The following is a 17,968-nucleotide window of genomic DNA, read 5'->3' on the forward strand; positions in this document are numbered from 1 at the left end:
CTGCTTTTGCTGTGAGGTTGTGCAAAAGCCACAACAATTGCAAACAAGTTTGCTTGCCTTGATGTATAACCACTGTCTGATGCTTGCATCAAAAAAATGAATAACAGAGATATACTCTTGAGATTGACTAGCTCATTCATTTGCTTCTTATGCAGCCAGATTGATCATGTCTAGAAAATTTAGTTTCATGATAAGAAGAAAAAAGCTTTTTTTACTTATTATTTTAGGGAAGTTACTTAAATATAGTCAAAATGCAAAAAAAAACTGAAATCACAGACAGAGGATAAACGCAGTACATTAGCTTTTAACAAGATTATTCCACCAAATAAGACAAATCTCAGGGAAAATCCAAATACACACTAGTCTTATTACAAAAGTCCGTTTTTAAACAACTTTTAGAATGTTTATTTAGTGTATAAGGTTGCATAACATTCACATAATTACTTTGTGTGTCTTATGAACTTCTTACATTTGATAACAGATTGGATTTCACATTTATCACCATTCACAATAAGCACACAAACTGTAGCTTTTATTTTATAGATTAGTTGCTTCATTTAGAGTTTCGTGCTCAGAAGTGAATATAGGAAATTTGAACATCTCCTTCAATCTCCAGCATATCCACCTGAGTAAAGGCCTCGAACCGGTGGAAGAAATCACACAAATGCTGCCCATTCACAAAGATCTTAAACCTTCGGTGCCCACAGCGAATGGATAACTGAGAAAGAGAGAGAAAGACAGATTGGTTATGACTGACTTATTTGGTTTATTTAGTGCTTCTGTGTGTATATTCCATAATTATACGTAAATCATCTCCTTACATCAAAGTACTGTCCCTCCATAAACGGGTTGATTCCGATCTCTATCTCCTCCTGTCCCCACAGTCCTCCAATCCTACTGTTTCTGATCACAAGTCCCTCTCTTATCCTGGGGTTCAGGTGGAAAGCAATGTCACGAGAGAATCCAACCACGAAGTTAACGGCAAACCTACAAAAAAACAAGGAGACATTAACACACCACCTGCAACTGTTCAGTGATGTGATAACTTCATTTGACCGACACATGATAAATAATCTTCATATGCATACCTTTGTGCTCCATACGGCACCATGCCTCTAACAACAATAGTTCTCTTGCCTGACATGCCTCCAGGTATCATGTTGGAATATGGAACAGTCTGATTGAGTGAATATACACAAATATATTTTAATAAAAGCAACAATACAACATAACACCTCTTTATAGGACACATAGGATATATGATGTCATTCTTACAGGGTTGTAGATTGGCTGCATTCCCATCACCTGCCACGAAAAGAAATGAATAATTATTGTTTTCATTTGAAATGCTATTGACCGATTTGATATCTTCATGTTGTGAAAACAAACTGTTCAGTCTCACCGGTAGATTTTCTCCAGGATAACCCATGCCTCCCCCCTGCCATTAAACACAATGTCTTGTGTGAAAAAAATAGTAAAGAATCACTGATAATCTCTTGTGCCTTGTGTTGTCACATACTGTATTTGTTCAGGTGTATACTAGTTAATATATTTGAGTATATTATATTTGAGTGAAAACAAACAGGTCCACTCACCCCCATTCCTCCAGATGGGTATCCTGCCTAAATAGGGTGCAGATATCAATAGACGCATATTGAGAAAATTCCACTGAATTAACATATAATATATATATATATATATATATATAAGAAACGTTATCAAGACACTCACCCCCATTCCTGCAGGATAACCGCCCTGAAAGGTTTAGAACATTACATTTTATACAAAGAGATATAATATGTAAACATACTTTGTATGTTTTGCAATGAACTTATGTATTTAATTTACTGTATTACTCACCCCCATTCCAGCTGGGAAACCACCCTAGTGAATGCAACAAGTCGAAGTAAATTGATCAAAAAGTTATTCTGAAAGTATAAATGTGTGTATGTGTATATATATGCTATGCTCACCCCCATTCCACCTGTGAATCCCTAGAGAAGGCCATAGAAAGAAAAGATGGGGTTTTAATTATATAGCTATAGAAATGAGGTTTTGCCAGGGTCATGTGAACCTCATACTGCATTAATGCATTCATGAATATTTATATTGAATATATATTGAATATTTTAAAGCATGTATGTTGTGGAACAACATAAATGTAGGTTGACTTTCTTTTTAAGCATACATTTATTGTCATCAACTATGAAAAATCAGAACACTGTTATGTCAAAAACTATGTTTCTTACCCCGATGACATTGATAGTCTGGATACACACATCTCCACCAATCTCCAGAGCACAAACTCTCTCTACAGGGATTCTGTGCTGGTAAAAGTAGAACTCTTTCCCATTCACATTGACCTACAGACATTTCAGAGACAGAAAGCGGTGAGTTACACCATTTGACCATATCAGGAACTAAACTGCTTTTGATTTATTAGGATAAAGATATAACTAAAGTTAGCTGTTAAAATGCAAACACACACCTGATAGCCTTCAGAATTTACAACGATGACCATCTCAAAATGTTCCCCTCTTTTGAAGGGCATTTTTTTTATTTTCTCCTCCCCTTCCCAAACACCTTCTCGGAAAGTGTTGAACACCACTTTGTCCCAGAAATCGAAACGTGGATTGAAGTGGAAGGCAATATCAGCGCCTTCAAACTCACCACACTGAAGATTTATATGAAACCTGCAAGCAGAACCAAAAAACAACTTGTTTAATGAGTTCATTTTTAATCTTTTTTTTTTAAATAAAAGGCACATTTTAGTCACTTGAAATCAAACATGTTCTGTTGTCTCACTTAACTGTTGACTCAAGTAAATCACATCTAACAATAATGCAATTACAGCAACTATACAATAACCACCTTAATTCATATACTACAACAAGAACACAGTCATTTGATGGCTGTGATTTATTTAATATCAGATATTTCATCTAATGGTTTTATTTGAAGGCTTATACTATCAGCATCTTGCCCTCCCTGAGATATGAAGAGCAAACCTTATACAAGCACCAACATGCACATTAATGTTTGTTTGACAAGCTTTTAGGAAGGATTGAGAAAGGCTGGACTAAATTACAATTATATTAATCCATTTATTGCCGTCATGTCAATCAATGTGTTATATAAGTGTTTCATCATGTGACTGTGGTGTAGGTACATGTATGAGACAACGCCCCTAAAATTCCTGATATGATTTACCCTTCACCGCTAAAATGCTTATCACGCCAGGTTGCAACAACCAAAACTCACATATCACTGTATATAACACATAAATAAAAATATAAATCCTTTATCCTTTAAAATATTAGGGATTCATTCTTTTAAATAAACATTTATATTACATTTGGAAAACCTTTTTTATCTTAACCTAAGAAATAACGAAATATTTTTCTCCAAAGAGCATTACATTATTATGAAAGGTCTTAAAGTCATGTTGTCCATCTCCTCCAGGTTGATGTTGGATTTAAAAAGAAAATGTCTGTTGTTATCCATCATGCCAGCTTATGAATATCATTTCAAAAGTATAAAACAACTGTTCCATAACAACAAATAAATGGTTTTGTATTCTGTCTGACTTTGATTTACCTGGTGATTCCTTCCGGAACAGCTCCCTGGATGTAAATTGACATTCCCGGCCTAAGACCTCCACAGATCGGACCGAGGTAGGGGATTGACTACAAAAGTGCCAGGCGATAAACACGATGACCTTAGATTTGTTCTTAAGCAATAATAAAAAGCTTGACATGAAAAAGATGGATAAAAATAAATCACTCACAGGACTGTAGATGGGCTGATAACCTGGTGGAGGAACAAAAGTCATGATGGCTGTATGATTCCTCACTCCAGATGAGATGAACAGAAGAGAAAAGAAAAGAGTCTGGGCCTAGCCAAACGCTTGGGTTTATACTGGTCTAATGGTAGGGCTGGGCTACCGTTCACCACTGATATCAGACTTTGTGCTTGACCGCTGTTTACATTAAAACTGTTATCTGAATGAAATTTGCTTTACTCCAGACAAAGAGTGCACTATGAGTGAGGGATGCTTTTTTTATTAGCAGAGGGAGTGCCATGGAAATTTCTTTATGTGGAGTAACATTCATATAAATATCTTACTGCAGTACGAAAATGTTGTTGTTAGGACCATCTGGTAAGATAAAATTATTATTATAATATTATTAATGCAATATCATATTATATATATATATAGAGAGAGAGATAGAGAGAGAGAGAGATCACAGTAAATTTATAGCACTAATATTATATCTACTGTAAATAATGTTCTCACAGACGTCATAAAAGCAAATATCAGACATTTTTTGTAGCTATAAGTATGATGAAGCTGAAACATGAGGAGAGCAGAGATTTGTACACATTTCTGATTATTCAGTAAGGAAGGAATGGCCTGGATTACACACATAGATGTTTAGGCAGAGTAAATCCTGTAATTCAGGTCAGCATCACTTTCATCACACTGAATAGAATGAGAATAAAACACATGGGTGTATCCTGACAAGTTTTATGAGCAATAACTGCTGTGTAATTGCAGTATTTGTATAAGATAAATACTTGCCAAAAATTAAACAGCCCTTCCGCCCATTTAAAGTACGTGAGACACATGAGCAGTGGGTGAAAGGCTGGTTTGACTTTGTGTGTAATACAAATGTACAAAACATCCATATTATTCATGGTTTTGTAAAGACACTTAAAAGTTATTATAGTTTACTAAAACTATTCAAAGATTTCTGTCAATTAAAATAAAATAAACTATCAGCCTAAATTGTATTTGAAAAAAACATTACCTAAACAAAATTTAGAAATGTTGTCTCAGTAATAAACCGAATTAAATTAATTAAGTTAGGGCAGTACAATTATAACCTGAAAATAAATAAATAAAATGAAATAAACTAAAACTGAAATGAAAACAAATTCAACAGAAATCCAATATTAAAAATAAAACAAATACATAATAGAAATGACAAAAGTAAATAACAAAAGAGTTAAAAATATAATCAAACTGAAAACAAAACTTAACTCTCGACACTTAATATGCTGTCTATAAAATCTCTAATAAAATCAAATTAAATAACTACTTATAAGACTTTATTGTACTGTACTGTATATAAGAACAACACAGACATACTAAAGAGAACTAACAAGGTAAAAAAAAACATAATAACTTTATTAGCCACCAAAATAAAGAGTTCAGACAGTAGTGCTCTTAAAATATTGTAATCTGTTTAATGTGCATTGAAACGCAGCATTCAGGCTGATACACAGTCAGATCTAAAGAGAGGAGTACATCTCTCCTCTCTGTGAGCTCTCAGAGCAAAACACACCAAAAGACCTCAACACACGCTCATCATGTGCTTTCACAACATGTCCGCAGAACGCACAGGGTGATACACGCACATGTGAGTTTGTTTGTTCATGTTTCAGTCGCCTGGAGACTTCTGATGCACAAATATCAGAGACCTACGTCTATACTTCCTCTATATTTGACAGAAAAATAAAGTATGACACTTTGCCATAAAGATTCGTAAAAATCTAAAGGCAAAACACATTTTCTTTCTTACACCTATAAGTTATAACATAACTTTTTCGCCTTTTCTATTTTTTGTGACCTATGTTCTGCTTTTCTCCAAAACAGGTACATAATAAATACTCACTTGTTACAGTTCAGAGCAACTTAATCAGAGACAACTCCAGCAAAAATATATAATCTATGTTTTTAAGTTGATACAGTAAATTTGCTATTTGAGCAATTCAGCATAATTTACTTGTCAAGATCTTAAATGACAGTAAAGCAACATTGCTCTACGCACACTCACTTTTGAAGAACCCATGTAATGATACTGAAACACATGTGCATAAAACCACAGTGTTTCCATCCCATAATCAGAGTCAAAGGACATTGTCTTATACGTCTAGAGAGAAAACGATTGACCCAAGAACTACTATCCCCACCTCTATATTGTGATACAACATTGTCTAGCAGGACACCATGAAAGTGGTTAAATTCGGCATGGATACAGTGTTTCATTATAAGACTCTAGAGTGCAAAACAGGTGGTGTCACATTTTTAAAAAGTCAGACTCACGAGACCACAGACAGACAGACCACTGCGAATAACATTTATAAGAATTTTAAATCAGGAGGGGAGAGATGTCTTGGGCCTCTGTTATCTTATATTATCCTTTTAAGAATAATATGATATCACGTTATCACAAAATATTGTCATGTTGGCACAAGGTGCCAGGAGAAAACCTGGCTTCATATTTGTCAAAATGCTTCATACAGAATATGTCGCTGCCACTCATATGGCTATTTTTCTGTGGTATACACAAATAAATAAACAAAAGCTATATTATAAACGCTACAATTCAAAGTAATGAACAGCTAGTACACATAAAAGATCGCTACACACTATCAATAAACTCATCATACTTCATGCCTCATTTTACTGGATGTTAAGATTCAATAATAGGCACCGAGATGTTTTTAGATTCATATGGACACAGACAAAACGGAGAGGAAAGGCTTTGTTCAGGGGTGTTGTTGGTTCATTTAGACTTCATTTGATTTATGAAGAAGGCCATAAAGTGTGTATGTACAATGTAAAATTCTGCGTTTGCTTGTTTCTCTCTCATTTAGTCAAACACAAGTGGGAAATTAAAGATTTTAAGTTATTTAAGAGGGTTTGTGCAGTCAGTGTGATGTGATGAATTTAGTCAAGGCTACATTCGGTCATTCGCGATCCCTTCTTCTGGCTATTCTGCACACTTTTCCTGAACTTATACTCATACACAGACGAACGCTCTTCAGGATGTAGAATTAGCTAAGCTGATCCTCATATTGCTTTCTGAAACAGTCACCAGCGGGGAAGAAATCCCAACATCTCTCCGAATACATCTTCCACACATACGACTCCTATAAAGAGAGACAAAAAAATCAATTTAATTTAACTGATTTTAAATAAGAAATAGTTCAAAATAGTGTTCAAAATTCAATTTTTTTTCACAAATTATGAATATACCTTTTTTGTTACAATTTTTGTAGCTTTTGGTTTTCAATAGTATTAGATGTAACGAAAGAAAATGATAACAGAAAAATAAAAGCAACATTGACCTGTCCTGTGTGCTCCGTTTCATCTTTATTGATTAAATACATCAGGAAGAACCTGCAGTTTAGGAGACAGAGAGATTCACAATGAGAACACAGATTATTTTTATCTCAGTGCTCCTGAATGTTTAAAATCCACTTACATGTAATTGGCTAAATTGTGCTCTTCCATCGTATGCGTCTCAAAGCCGTGCGGAGTCGAGTCAAAGTAGTCGCTTCCAATTCCACAAATGAAGCACTTTGTCTATAAAAACACAAGAAAATGTTTAATCCAATTCACTTAACATCAAGAACAAGATGGCCGAGTATTCTCATCCGAGTCTGTGTGCTTTTAAATAAAATATTATTTTGCTCTATTGCAGAGAGAGCGGTCATACCTCCATGTCTTCTCTGACCTGCTCCTGCTGATCTCTCAGCTCACCGAAAGCATCAATAATCAGACCTGCACACAACGCAAACATCATTCATGACAGATATCACGTCAAAACCAACATCCTTTTAAGTACCACAGCTGGACCTTGAGTTGTTCCTCACCCTGAATGATAGCCAGCAGAATGACAATCACGAAAAAGAAGAAGGTGATGTCAAAGACCACACGATAAAGCTCGTAGTCGTCCCCGGCCGGATCCTCGATCTCGTCTCCTATACCGCCACCGGCTCGCACGCCCACATACATGTGGAACAAATAACACTGAGAGAGAGAAGATGGGCCATTAGATGCACAGGTTGGAAACGAGAAGCTGTGGCAAACACACATGTGCAGCGCTTACAGTCATCATGTCATCACACTTCATATCCGGTTCATCTTCATCCTCGCTCATGTTGTAGAACTTGCGGAAGAAGTTAAAGGCCACCACGGTGTAGAGGTAGACCACCACAGCCAGCAGACCCACTGTCATCAACAGCTAAACCACAAAGATCATCAGCATTGACGACTGCTTTCTTAACTACAAGTCAAATATCAGAAGAGATTTCTAGAAAATCGCTGTACCTGTTTGCCATTGTGGGTTACGGAGGACAGAATGGTGCGCAGGGTTTTAACACCCATGGCGATATCCAGCAGATGGCAGGCATAGAAGAAATTGTTGTAGTGGCCGAGCAAGGACATAACCGTGTACCAGACCAAGTACAGGAACGTCTGAGAAAGAGCACAACAACAATCCAGATTCATATCAACCCGTTTCCATCTATTGAGAATATTGCAAACCAAGTCCAAACTCACGTTATCAGTGAACACGACGCCGAATTTCCAGATCTGGTACTTGATGTCGATAGATGTCAACCTGTAGATTCATAAAATGATGTTCATATTGCCAAAAAGAATCTCAATCCCTTTTCATAATAATCACAATTGCCCTTACAAAAATAAGTATACTTTCAGTTCATTTTATTTCATGTTCTTAAGCCCAGCTTATTTTAAAGAATATTTTCTGTATTAAGTATACTCATGTATAACTAGTAAGTGTACTATTTTATTATTACTTGGGACTAAATTGGCCCACTTTTTAGTTTATTAAAGTGTATTTTTAAGTATACTTTAATGTAAAACTAGTAACACAACTATACTACAAGTGAACTTATACTTATACTTATAGTTTACTAGTTTCATACATGTAGCACATTTTTAGTAGATGACACTCCACTCTCAGTAATCTACTAGATTCGTAGTTGTTATACTGCAAGTATACTTTTTTTAGTACATACTTTAATTTATTATTTACACACATTTTTGGTACTTTAGGCTAAACACAACCACAAGTCAAGGTCAGTTAGAATACTTCATTAAACTTTAAGTACAAGTACAGGCCAAATATACTTGAACGTAAAATTACCCTTAAGTACACTTGAACTATCCTGACAGAAAAGTCTTTCTGAGAAGAACATAAAAATAGACTCCAAGTATACTTTCTTATTTTAAAGTTTAAAAGACGTATACTAATAGCACGCTTGATTAAACTTCTTGTTTATATTGTATCTATCAGTACCATGTCAACATCGAGGTATCAGGCTGAGGTTTCTTCCCGTGTATCATAGCGCTGACATCGAGAGACGCCAGATCCATTCCCAGTAGCTCAGCGATTCTTTCTCTACCGTAGATGTCACCGTACTTATCTAGCACCTGCAAACCAGACACACCACTTACTATCACTACATGCTAGAATCATTCACACAAACAGTAGATGCGTCGACTAATAGATCCCTCAAACAAACAACGATTGGTCCTGACCTTTCTCTTCACAAATTTGTCCCAGTAGTTGTTTGGGAAAGACCTGAGCAGAAGATAAGAGAATGACATTTTAAAAGACATATCTGTAAATGTTAATACAGTACGATACAGTTGTTTCTCTCTTACTGTGTATTGAGGACGAGTCTGTCCCACTGGCCCTTGATATCATCATCCTCCGGCTGCTCGGTCACATACAGACCATCGAACTCCAATTTACGAGCCAGTTCCTTTTCTCTCTTAAAGATGACGAGAGGAACCTGGACACGTAAAAATACTTTGGGTTAAACCCAAGTTCATCCAAAAATGTGAATTTATGGACACCCTACAGTGAGCTCCTGACCTTCAGACAGTTGTAGCCAATGATACACAGGAAGGCAATGACGGAGTGTAATATAGAAAAGAAGGCCATAGCGGGTTCCATATATCCAGTGCTCTCCTCCAGGCAGAAATAGACATATCCTTCTTCGTCATCTTCCTCTCCGTTCTCCTCAAGTCCTGAACCTTCAGCCTCTCCACCAGAGCCTTCAAACACACCAGAGCCTTCAAATACACCCGAACCTTCAAACATGGCCGAACCTTCCAACTCCTCCTCGCCACGGGGGCTTTCAGAGACCTAAAGGACACATAAATCTTTACAGCCACTTACATGGTAAATAGAGTAACTGTAACAAATGATCAAAGTAAAGCATTTCTAATCTAATCTCATGGGAATTCGTAATTATTTTACAACACTCTTATAAATAAAGGTGCATAAAAAGGTTCTTTAGAGCGATGCCATAGAAGAACCGTTTTTGGTTCCACAAAGAACCATTTAGTCAAAGGTTCTTTAAAGAACCATCTCTTTCATACCTTTTCATAATCTTCGAATATTAAAGGTTCTTTACGGAATCACTTAGACAAAAAAGGTTCTTCTAAGGCATTGGGAAGCACCTTTATTTTTAAGAGTGAAGGTGGCTAATGCTTTCTCGCCAGTGGCGTTAGGTTTAGGGGAGGGGCTTCAGTATGACATTTTTCTAATAATCGTACTGACCTTGTAGAAGAGCAGAATGAAGTTCAGGGCAAAGGCAATGAAAAGAGCCAGGAAACGCAGATTGTAGAAATTACGAGCCAGGTAGTTCTAGAAAGTAGAAAGTGGAACATTTTAGGTGCTGTTAGAATTTAAAACAACGTACAAAAACATTTATGATTTTTACTAGGGGGTCACAATATACAGGTATTGACAATTTCCGTGAAATTAAATGCCATGATTATCCATATTGTGTTAAAGGGGTCATATGGCGGAAGTACGTGTGTTAAATATTTTTTGGTGTGTTATAAGTTGCCCATGCATGTATTAGACACGTAAAATTGCACAAATGAAAGTGTGGGAACAAAAGATGCATTCTATCTAAAAGCGAATGCTCAACCAGACTTGCCTGAAACGCCTCGTGTAACCACACCCCGGCGAATCTACGTCACTTCGTAACATGATTTGACTAAGACCGCCCAAATCTACACGTAGTTAAGGTGGGCGTAATTGTAAATCTCATTGTATCATCTGTCAGTACAATTGCTTTGGAACCTGATGTTCCGAATATGGTAAGAGGCGTTACATTTCTGTGAAATGCTTGCAGTATTTGACCAATCACTAAGCACTAGTGAACTGGCCAATCATAGCACACCTCGCTTTTCAGAGCCATGAGCTTTTAAAAAATCTGTGCGTTGCAGAGAGGCGGGGCAAAGAGGAGATACAAACATGCACGGTATGTGGAAAATACAGCGTTTTTTAAACTATAAATGGTGTATACACATTACATTACATCTAAAACAAACAATAATATTCGTTTTAGCCGTGCAATATGACTCCTTTAAGTAAGGGATAATGTACAGCTCATTATTACCGAATGTAGACCTTCAACGAGGAAAAGCCGTTTACTTTCGGTTTTAAGGTAAGAAACAACGTTCAAATGTCACGAACAGGCAATTTGGTTTAATCATTTGTAAATATAATGTCATGTATGTTATTAAAATACATATTTATACTGAATTTGTCAAAAAAACTTGTCAAAATGATTTGCTGCATCCGGGTTACCGTGTGTTATTAGTTTTGAGAGGTTGTTATCTGGGAATAACGAACCTGCAAATGTCGCGACTGGCCAATCAGAATCAAGCATTCCAACGAGCCGTGTAATAATACTACACAAATGATAAAACTGTCAATAATTCAGATAAATAATAAAAATTGTTAATTAAAATACTGTCCTCATTTACTCACCCTCTTGTCATTTCAAACCTATTTGACTTTCTTTCTTCTGCAGAACACAAAAGAAGATATTTTGAAGAATGCTGGAAACCAAACAACAGTGGTACCCATTCAATTCTATAGTATGGACACAAAACCAATGCAAGTCAATGGGTACCACAAAGATATTTCTTCAAAATATCTTCTTTTGTGTTCTGCAACAGAAAGTCATACAGGTTTGAAATGACAAGAGAGTGAGTAAATGATGACAGCATTTTCATTTTTCGGTGAACTATCCCTTTAAGAGCCACAATGGTCCCAAACTCTCTCTTTCTGCCTCCCTAAATTCTTATTTTTAGTGTGTTTCATTGGCCAAAAAGAGAAAACACAAAATAACCAAAATCCAACATAAATTTGACTGATAACATTAGTTGCTCATCAGAAAACATGTCAACAGATATCGTGATATATGGCTAATTCTTTTGACCACAGTAATCTTGTACTTAAAATCTGATATTGTGACAGCCTTCATTTCCACATGACTGTTGTATTTGTACAATTCGTAGTTCTAGTTAGTTTAACAAATCAATAACAGTGTAAAATGTATTCACCATGAACTTGTTTCTTTGGACTTCAAGTTCATTCCAAATTTCAAAGCCATGTCCTTCTTCTTTCTTGCCTTTCTTTGTTTTAGCCTTTGCCTTGATTTCCTCAAGCTCGTCCATTTTCTCCTCCAGTTCCGCTTCAGCCTCCTTCTCAACTTTCTCTCCATTTTCAGCACTTTGTTAGACAGAAAAGTAATGAGTAAGAACAGTCTGGATGAAAATTTGCCTGGTGGCGAATAACACCAGGTGTTTCATTCGTGATAATTATGATTTTACAAATCTTGACATGATATCCTGAAGTTAAACACATGAAAACATCGGTATTGAATTTATGATTGGTGATTTGTTTTCAATAGCTCACTCTGCTTTCTCGGGTTCTGGGGCTGGTTCTTCTTCTACTTTCTCTTCCTCTACCACCTCTCCCTCTACTTCACCCACCTGATAAAAAGCCAAACATCCAGGAGAAGGTAACAACACTTAGGTTATCATGGTGGTGAAAAAAGTCTCTCTATATCAAGTAGAAAGATGTGGTTACTAAAAAGTATGTGCAGGAATATTTCACACGCTGAATGTTTACTTAAAAATGATGTTGTGGGACTACAAGCACTAAGTTCTTTTGTCTGTGTCTCACCAGCTTTCTCTTCAGCAGCGGGCTTCCTTCTGGAGTCGGAGGTTCCTCTGGCTCAGTTTCACCCATGTCTCCAAGTCCACCATGCGGACCAAACCCAGCCCTTTCCCCATCATCTTCTTCTCCATCTTCCTCCTCCACCTCTCCTCCTCCCGCTCCTTCCTCACCCTCTCCAGTTCCACCCGACTCTTGAAGTTTTCTCGCTCCTGGCTCAGGGGGGAGGTCGTCGTGCACCTCGTCCTGAGTTGGGTCGGGCATGTTAGTCAAAATCTCGGTCAACGTCATCTTCTTCGCTCCCTCCACCAGGCCGCCTCCGAAGAGGGTGTTCCAGATGAGCATGAAGAATCCTTTGCAAACGCTGTAGATGAAATGGAGGATGCCAAAGAGGACGGTGTAGAGGAACATCACCAATCCAACAACCATTTCCTTGATGGTCATCTTCCTGATTTTGCGGTACCGCCGCCTGAGATTACGGAAAGTGAACAGGCTTAAGAGGCTCACAATGCTCTTGATGAAGTCGGCAAACGCTGAGCTGGATTCAGCCGGTGCTTCTCCGTTTCCTTCTTCTCCATCTCCTTCTCCCTGTCCTCCACCGCCGCTCTCCTCTTCATCTTCCTCGTCCTCATCTTCATGCACTTCTTCCTCCTGCTCAGAGATCTGCGAGGCGATGTTCATCTCAAAGATGGTGTCCTCGCAGAAGTTCACAAACATCTCCATCTTCTCAGATTCCCCACCCTCGTTGACCACATCGAAGATGAACTGCCTCTTCGACTCTCTGACCTGTGGCATCTCCCACTGGTTGCGATTGGCTTCGCTGATTTCAAAGTAGATGCGTTCGATCCGCTTGCTAGCACCCATGATCTCGATACGGCCCAGGAAGGGGCGGAAGTAGTTCAGCACGCTCTCGGCCTGCTCCAAGAAGTTCTTTAGGCGAGTGTCGTGAGGAACATGCTCAGAGAGGTTGGTAAGCAGCACGGCGATGTTGAAGCCGATGTCTTTAGCTGGCTCCTGGAAGCGATCGGCAAACTCCTCGAAATTGATCATTTCGTTCTCATCGGCCTCCGAGCAAGACAGGAGGAACTGGATTTCAGATGGTGTGTACTGCTTCTGACTGTCCATAGCTTTGGAGAAGTCCTTCTTGGAGATGAGGCCACGGGGGTCGGTCACGTAGTCACGGAAGGCGTCTGATGCCACAATATCCTTCAGTTTAAGGAACATGTCGAAGAACTTGAGAATCATCTCCACGTTGCTGGATGACTCAACGAGCATGTCAACCATCTGGCGAGCGATGGTGCCATTCACAATGTTGCCTGTGAAATGTAACCAAATGGCTTAGCAAGATAATAAATCACAGTGAAAATGAAATTAAATGGATAGAGATCGCTTACCCTCCAGTAGAGAGAGAAGCATGACCACCATGTCCTTTTGCAGATCAAGCAGCTCCTTCAACAGACCAATTTGACTGGAATCCTGTGGTCACAAAAACAAAATAGCACAGAGTTATTCACATGTTCTCCCTCACTTTTTTGGTATAATGTATTTGGTTTAACTCATCTAAATTGCTTGGACCTGGAATATTGTTGTTTTTAAAGACATAGTTCACCCCAAAAGGAAAACATTCTGTCATCGTTTAATAATCCTTGTGTCATTCAAAACCTGTATATGACTCTTTATTATGTGGAAGACAAAAGAACATATTTTGAGAAATGTCTCAGTGGTTTTGTGCTCATAAAAGTAGTCAATAGGAGCCAGTACTCTTTGGTTACCAACATTCTTCAAAATATCTTATTTTGTATTCTGCAGAAGAAAGTTAGGCATACATGTTTTGACTGACATAAGGGTGAGTAAATAATATAAGAAGTTTCATTTTTGGGTGGGTGAACTACATCTTTTAACTACATGATATTAACCATCTCTATAGAACCATTAATGCAGTCAAAAATACAGCTATCCTACACCAGAAGTTTTCAATGGCATAACTAGCATCTCTTGCACAGGCTTTTGAGGGCGCAGGCGTTCGCATTACTGAAACTGTCCTGTTTTTAGCTTACCTCAGCATGTGTTCTATTCCAAAAAGGGTCCTGGGTTTGCATTTATGAACAAACACAAACACAGCATCACATACCTATGTACACTACGGAGGAACTTATTCATTGACATATGGATAAAGAGTCACAGAAGAGGAGCGGCGCCAAATGTCCAATATCAAAGAACACAGTTTTGAGTAGATCCAAAAAACTATTAGCCAAAAAGAAAAAGTAAAAATCCCCCGTTATTCTCACATTATAGAGTGAAGAGCATAAGAGTTTATCTTGTATGATCAGATACCTTAGCGTACAAAAAGAAAAGAAATCGTATTGGGAATGAAGTCGGCTTTTTTTCCTGTCAAAAATGTGCGGCTTGTAAATATATACTGAGAAAACAGGCGTGACAGATCGTATGTATCGTATTAGACAAATTACCACTTGTGCATCCACCACTGTCATTTATTTGTTGACTTGTGTGTGTAATAAGCAATATGTGGGAAAAATTCGCGCATTATTGAACATGTGAGCTCCATCGGGAGGAAGGATATAAATTCATCATTTTAATGAAGCGTCACATTCTATATCGGATTTGAACTTAACGATAATAGAACAGATATCACAGCTTCGAAGGGGTGTTGACATGGAAAGCCGACTTTTACAAAAAGAATGCAAATGGACATTCGATTCGAGATCTTTATATCCCCTTGGTAGGAATGAGGAATTGGTTTTGAATTGTTTTTTGTGAGGTATGTGTATAATAAATAGCTAGATTTATGGGTAAATCATGAAAAAATGTGTCTTTTGCATTTTAAAGTGTTTCTGCTTCATGTGATTGACGTTTTTTGTATTGAGGAGTTTTTAACTTAATATATGCATGAGAACCTCTTGAGGTGAATTTGATGTTTTGTGTGGTGTTTTTTGTGCCTGCGCTCATATTGTGATAAATTGTGATTTACATGGTAAATATTGATATTTTAATGGGTGCAGGTGTGCACTAATCGATGGCACCGAGGAAGAGCTGTGTCTCGAAAACGTTTTGCACTTTTCATTAGTTTTTTTATGGCCTCTGATGAAGCATTGAAAGCAGGGATTACAAGGAGGTGTAAGACCTGCATATAACCGTGTGCGGATTTTGACTTTTTCTTTTTGGCATATATGGATAAAGGAATGTGACAACAAAAGCCAGAACAGTACCAAGATTACCTCATACAACAATGATCTATGAGATTAAAGGGATACTTCATCGTACTGAACAACGGCAGTAGCCATTGACTTGGTTTTGTGTTCATAGAAGTGAATGGGTACCGCCATTGTTTGGTTAACAACACTCTTCAAACTATCTTCTTTTGTGTTCTGCAGAAGAAAGAAAGTCAAACAGGTCTGAAATAACAAGAGGGTAAGTAAATGATGGATTTTCAATTTTGGGTGAACTATCCCTTTGAAGGAGTAGTGAAACGATTAGTCATTTTCCGAGAAAACAAAAAAGTAACATACTTTTTAAACATAAATACACGGCTTGCACTGCCTCGGAATGCCTCAATGGGGCACGTCCACGACTTCACTACTACATAATCACGTTGGAAAGCTTATGCGTGACATAGATTTCAAAAGATTTAAACATCCCTGATATGCACACGAACTGACCATTTTAAACAATAATCTTGTACAAAGACATGTAACATGTCATTCAACATCCAAGAACTTTTGAACGGTCTTAAACACTGGGTGAGAACTTCCGCGTGACCTTTCCAACGTGATTACAGAGTACGTGAGCGCGTGGACGCGTTACATGAAGGCACTCTAAGCAGGGCTAGCCATATATTTATGTTTAAAAAGTATATCATTTTATATTTTCTTGGAACATGACCAATCGTTTCACTAGACAACATCCTTATTCATCGGCTGCTGTCATTTAGAGCCTTTGAAGCTGCAATGAAACCGAAATTTAGACCTTAACCAACAGCCCCCATTTAAGTGCATTATATGTATAAGAACCCTGCTTTCTTTAAAAGCCTCAATTTGTTTTCGACAGAAGAAATAAACACACGGACGGCTTTTATGACACGTGGGTGAGTGAATTATCATGAAATTTTATTTTATAGTGAACTACTCCTGTAAGCATAGCGGGTCCCTCCCTCAGTGTGGACCCAGTGATGGGAAGACTGATGTGAGAAATTCTTTTCAATTAAAATGAATGAAAACAGAAGATTTCAAATGAAGTGGTCTAATAAGAATCTAAACAAAAATATCTGTGAAGTTCATCCCTGGAAAAAATAAATGAATAAAAAGCGTGCCGACACAAATGCAATATGGCAAAAACATGCAGCTGAGGAGACAGGATGTGTGGGAAGCAGCGCAGAAGTGTGGAAGATAGAAGCAAAAACAAGAATCCTTACGCTATTTCGAAGTCCAAGGTCAGGGTGCATCTGGCGGGGTTACACATCAAAATAAAAATGTTACCCATCAACATTTTTAACACATTTTTGTATTGATCTCATCTCCCCTCTCAGACACTTTCACCAATTCATGGCACATAATAAGACATAAAAAGTTTGTATGAAACAGCAAGTAGCAAAGTTGCTTGATACAAAAATAAAATGATTTATGTGCTTAATTTAGAAACAATTAGTTATGTTGCTCTTTTTAGGTCTTGGCTATAAGGTAAAACATATACAAACATATCACTGGGTGGGGTAAACAAATTCATTGGCAGTTATCTGTGTAAAGACTCTAAGCAAGTCAATGTTTACTGTCTACTATTAGTCACACTGACTAATGAACTGTGAGAGCGGGAGAGATTTGATATTGAGAAATACAAAAATGCACTGGATACATGGGGCCAGATGTGTAACAACATTACAACAGAATCAAACAACACCACAGAAAGGTTAAAATAACAAGACATGGTTAAAATTACTGAAAGATGCATTAACATTCGAAGCACAGTCCATACATCACATTACTACTTTCTGTGTCAAGTTAACTGCAATGTTTAAATGTGATAAGCCCATTATAACCAGATAGATTTGGTTAAAAACTCAGAAAGGCTTCCCGTATTTGTGCAGTATGTCTTGGTATATGTATAGGCCATATTAAACACATGCAAAGAAAACCTACTAAACATTAGCA

General features: G+C 37.5%; 2 protein-coding genes across 14 annotated transcripts in view; both read right to left on the reverse strand.

The window, feature by feature from the left end:
- Positions 1-449: 449 nt before the first annotated feature.
- Positions 450-3,504, reverse strand: LOC130562556 (galectin-4-like). Its single transcript, XM_057347638.1, has 11 exons — positions 3,419-3,504; positions 2,489-2,693; positions 2,250-2,363; positions 1,974-1,994; positions 1,732-1,755; positions 1,596-1,622; positions 1,403-1,438; positions 1,276-1,305; positions 1,089-1,177; positions 822-987; positions 450-718 (listed from the first exon to the last, which is right to left on the reverse strand). Exons 1-11 carry the CDS (start codon positions 3,502-3,504, stop codon positions 572-574), a joined length of 945 nt encoding a protein of 314 aa, XP_057203621.1. The 3' UTR covers positions 450-571.
- Positions 3,505-5,225: 1,721 nt separating this feature from the next.
- The window catches only part of ryr1b (ryanodine receptor 1b (skeletal)), an 83,949-nt gene continuing 71,206 nt past the window's right edge, over positions 5,226-17,968 (reverse strand). For 6 of the 13 annotated variants that reach the window (XM_057348239.1, XM_057348228.1, XM_057348231.1 and 3 more), the window contains 19 exons: positions 17,236-17,265; positions 14,864-14,893; positions 14,201-14,282; positions 12,816-14,122; positions 12,546-12,622; positions 12,191-12,359; positions 10,389-10,475; positions 9,699-9,971; positions 9,485-9,615; positions 9,359-9,401; positions 9,117-9,250; positions 8,354-8,414; positions 8,123-8,269; positions 7,902-8,036; positions 7,666-7,822; positions 7,509-7,573; positions 7,275-7,375; positions 7,138-7,189; positions 5,226-6,939 (listed from right to left, as the gene is read on the reverse strand). In XM_057348239.1, coding sequence (XP_057204222.1) covers positions 6,844-6,939; positions 7,138-7,189; positions 7,275-7,375; positions 7,509-7,573; positions 7,666-7,822; positions 7,902-8,036; positions 8,123-8,269; positions 8,354-8,414; positions 9,117-9,250; positions 9,359-9,401; positions 9,485-9,615; positions 9,699-9,971; positions 10,389-10,475; positions 12,191-12,359; positions 12,546-12,622; positions 12,816-14,122; positions 14,201-14,282; positions 14,864-14,893; positions 17,236-17,265 — 3,177 coding nt within the window. In that variant the 3' untranslated portion in view covers positions 5,226-6,843. The remainder of the gene's footprint in view (positions 6,940-7,137; positions 7,190-7,274; positions 7,376-7,508; positions 7,574-7,665; positions 7,823-7,901; positions 8,037-8,122; positions 8,270-8,353; positions 8,415-9,116; positions 9,251-9,358; positions 9,402-9,484; positions 9,616-9,698; positions 9,972-10,388; positions 10,476-12,190; positions 12,360-12,545; positions 12,623-12,815; positions 14,123-14,200; positions 14,283-14,863; positions 14,894-17,235; positions 17,266-17,968) is intronic. The other 7 variants (XM_057348240.1, XM_057348236.1, XM_057348235.1 and 4 more) reach the window with 2 other exon arrangements.

The sequence above is a fragment of the Triplophysa rosa genome, linkage group LG12, assembly GCF_024868665.1.
Source record: "Triplophysa rosa linkage group LG12, Trosa_1v2, whole genome shotgun sequence".
Taxonomy (NCBI): domain Eukaryota; kingdom Metazoa; phylum Chordata; class Actinopteri; order Cypriniformes; family Nemacheilidae; genus Triplophysa; species Triplophysa rosa.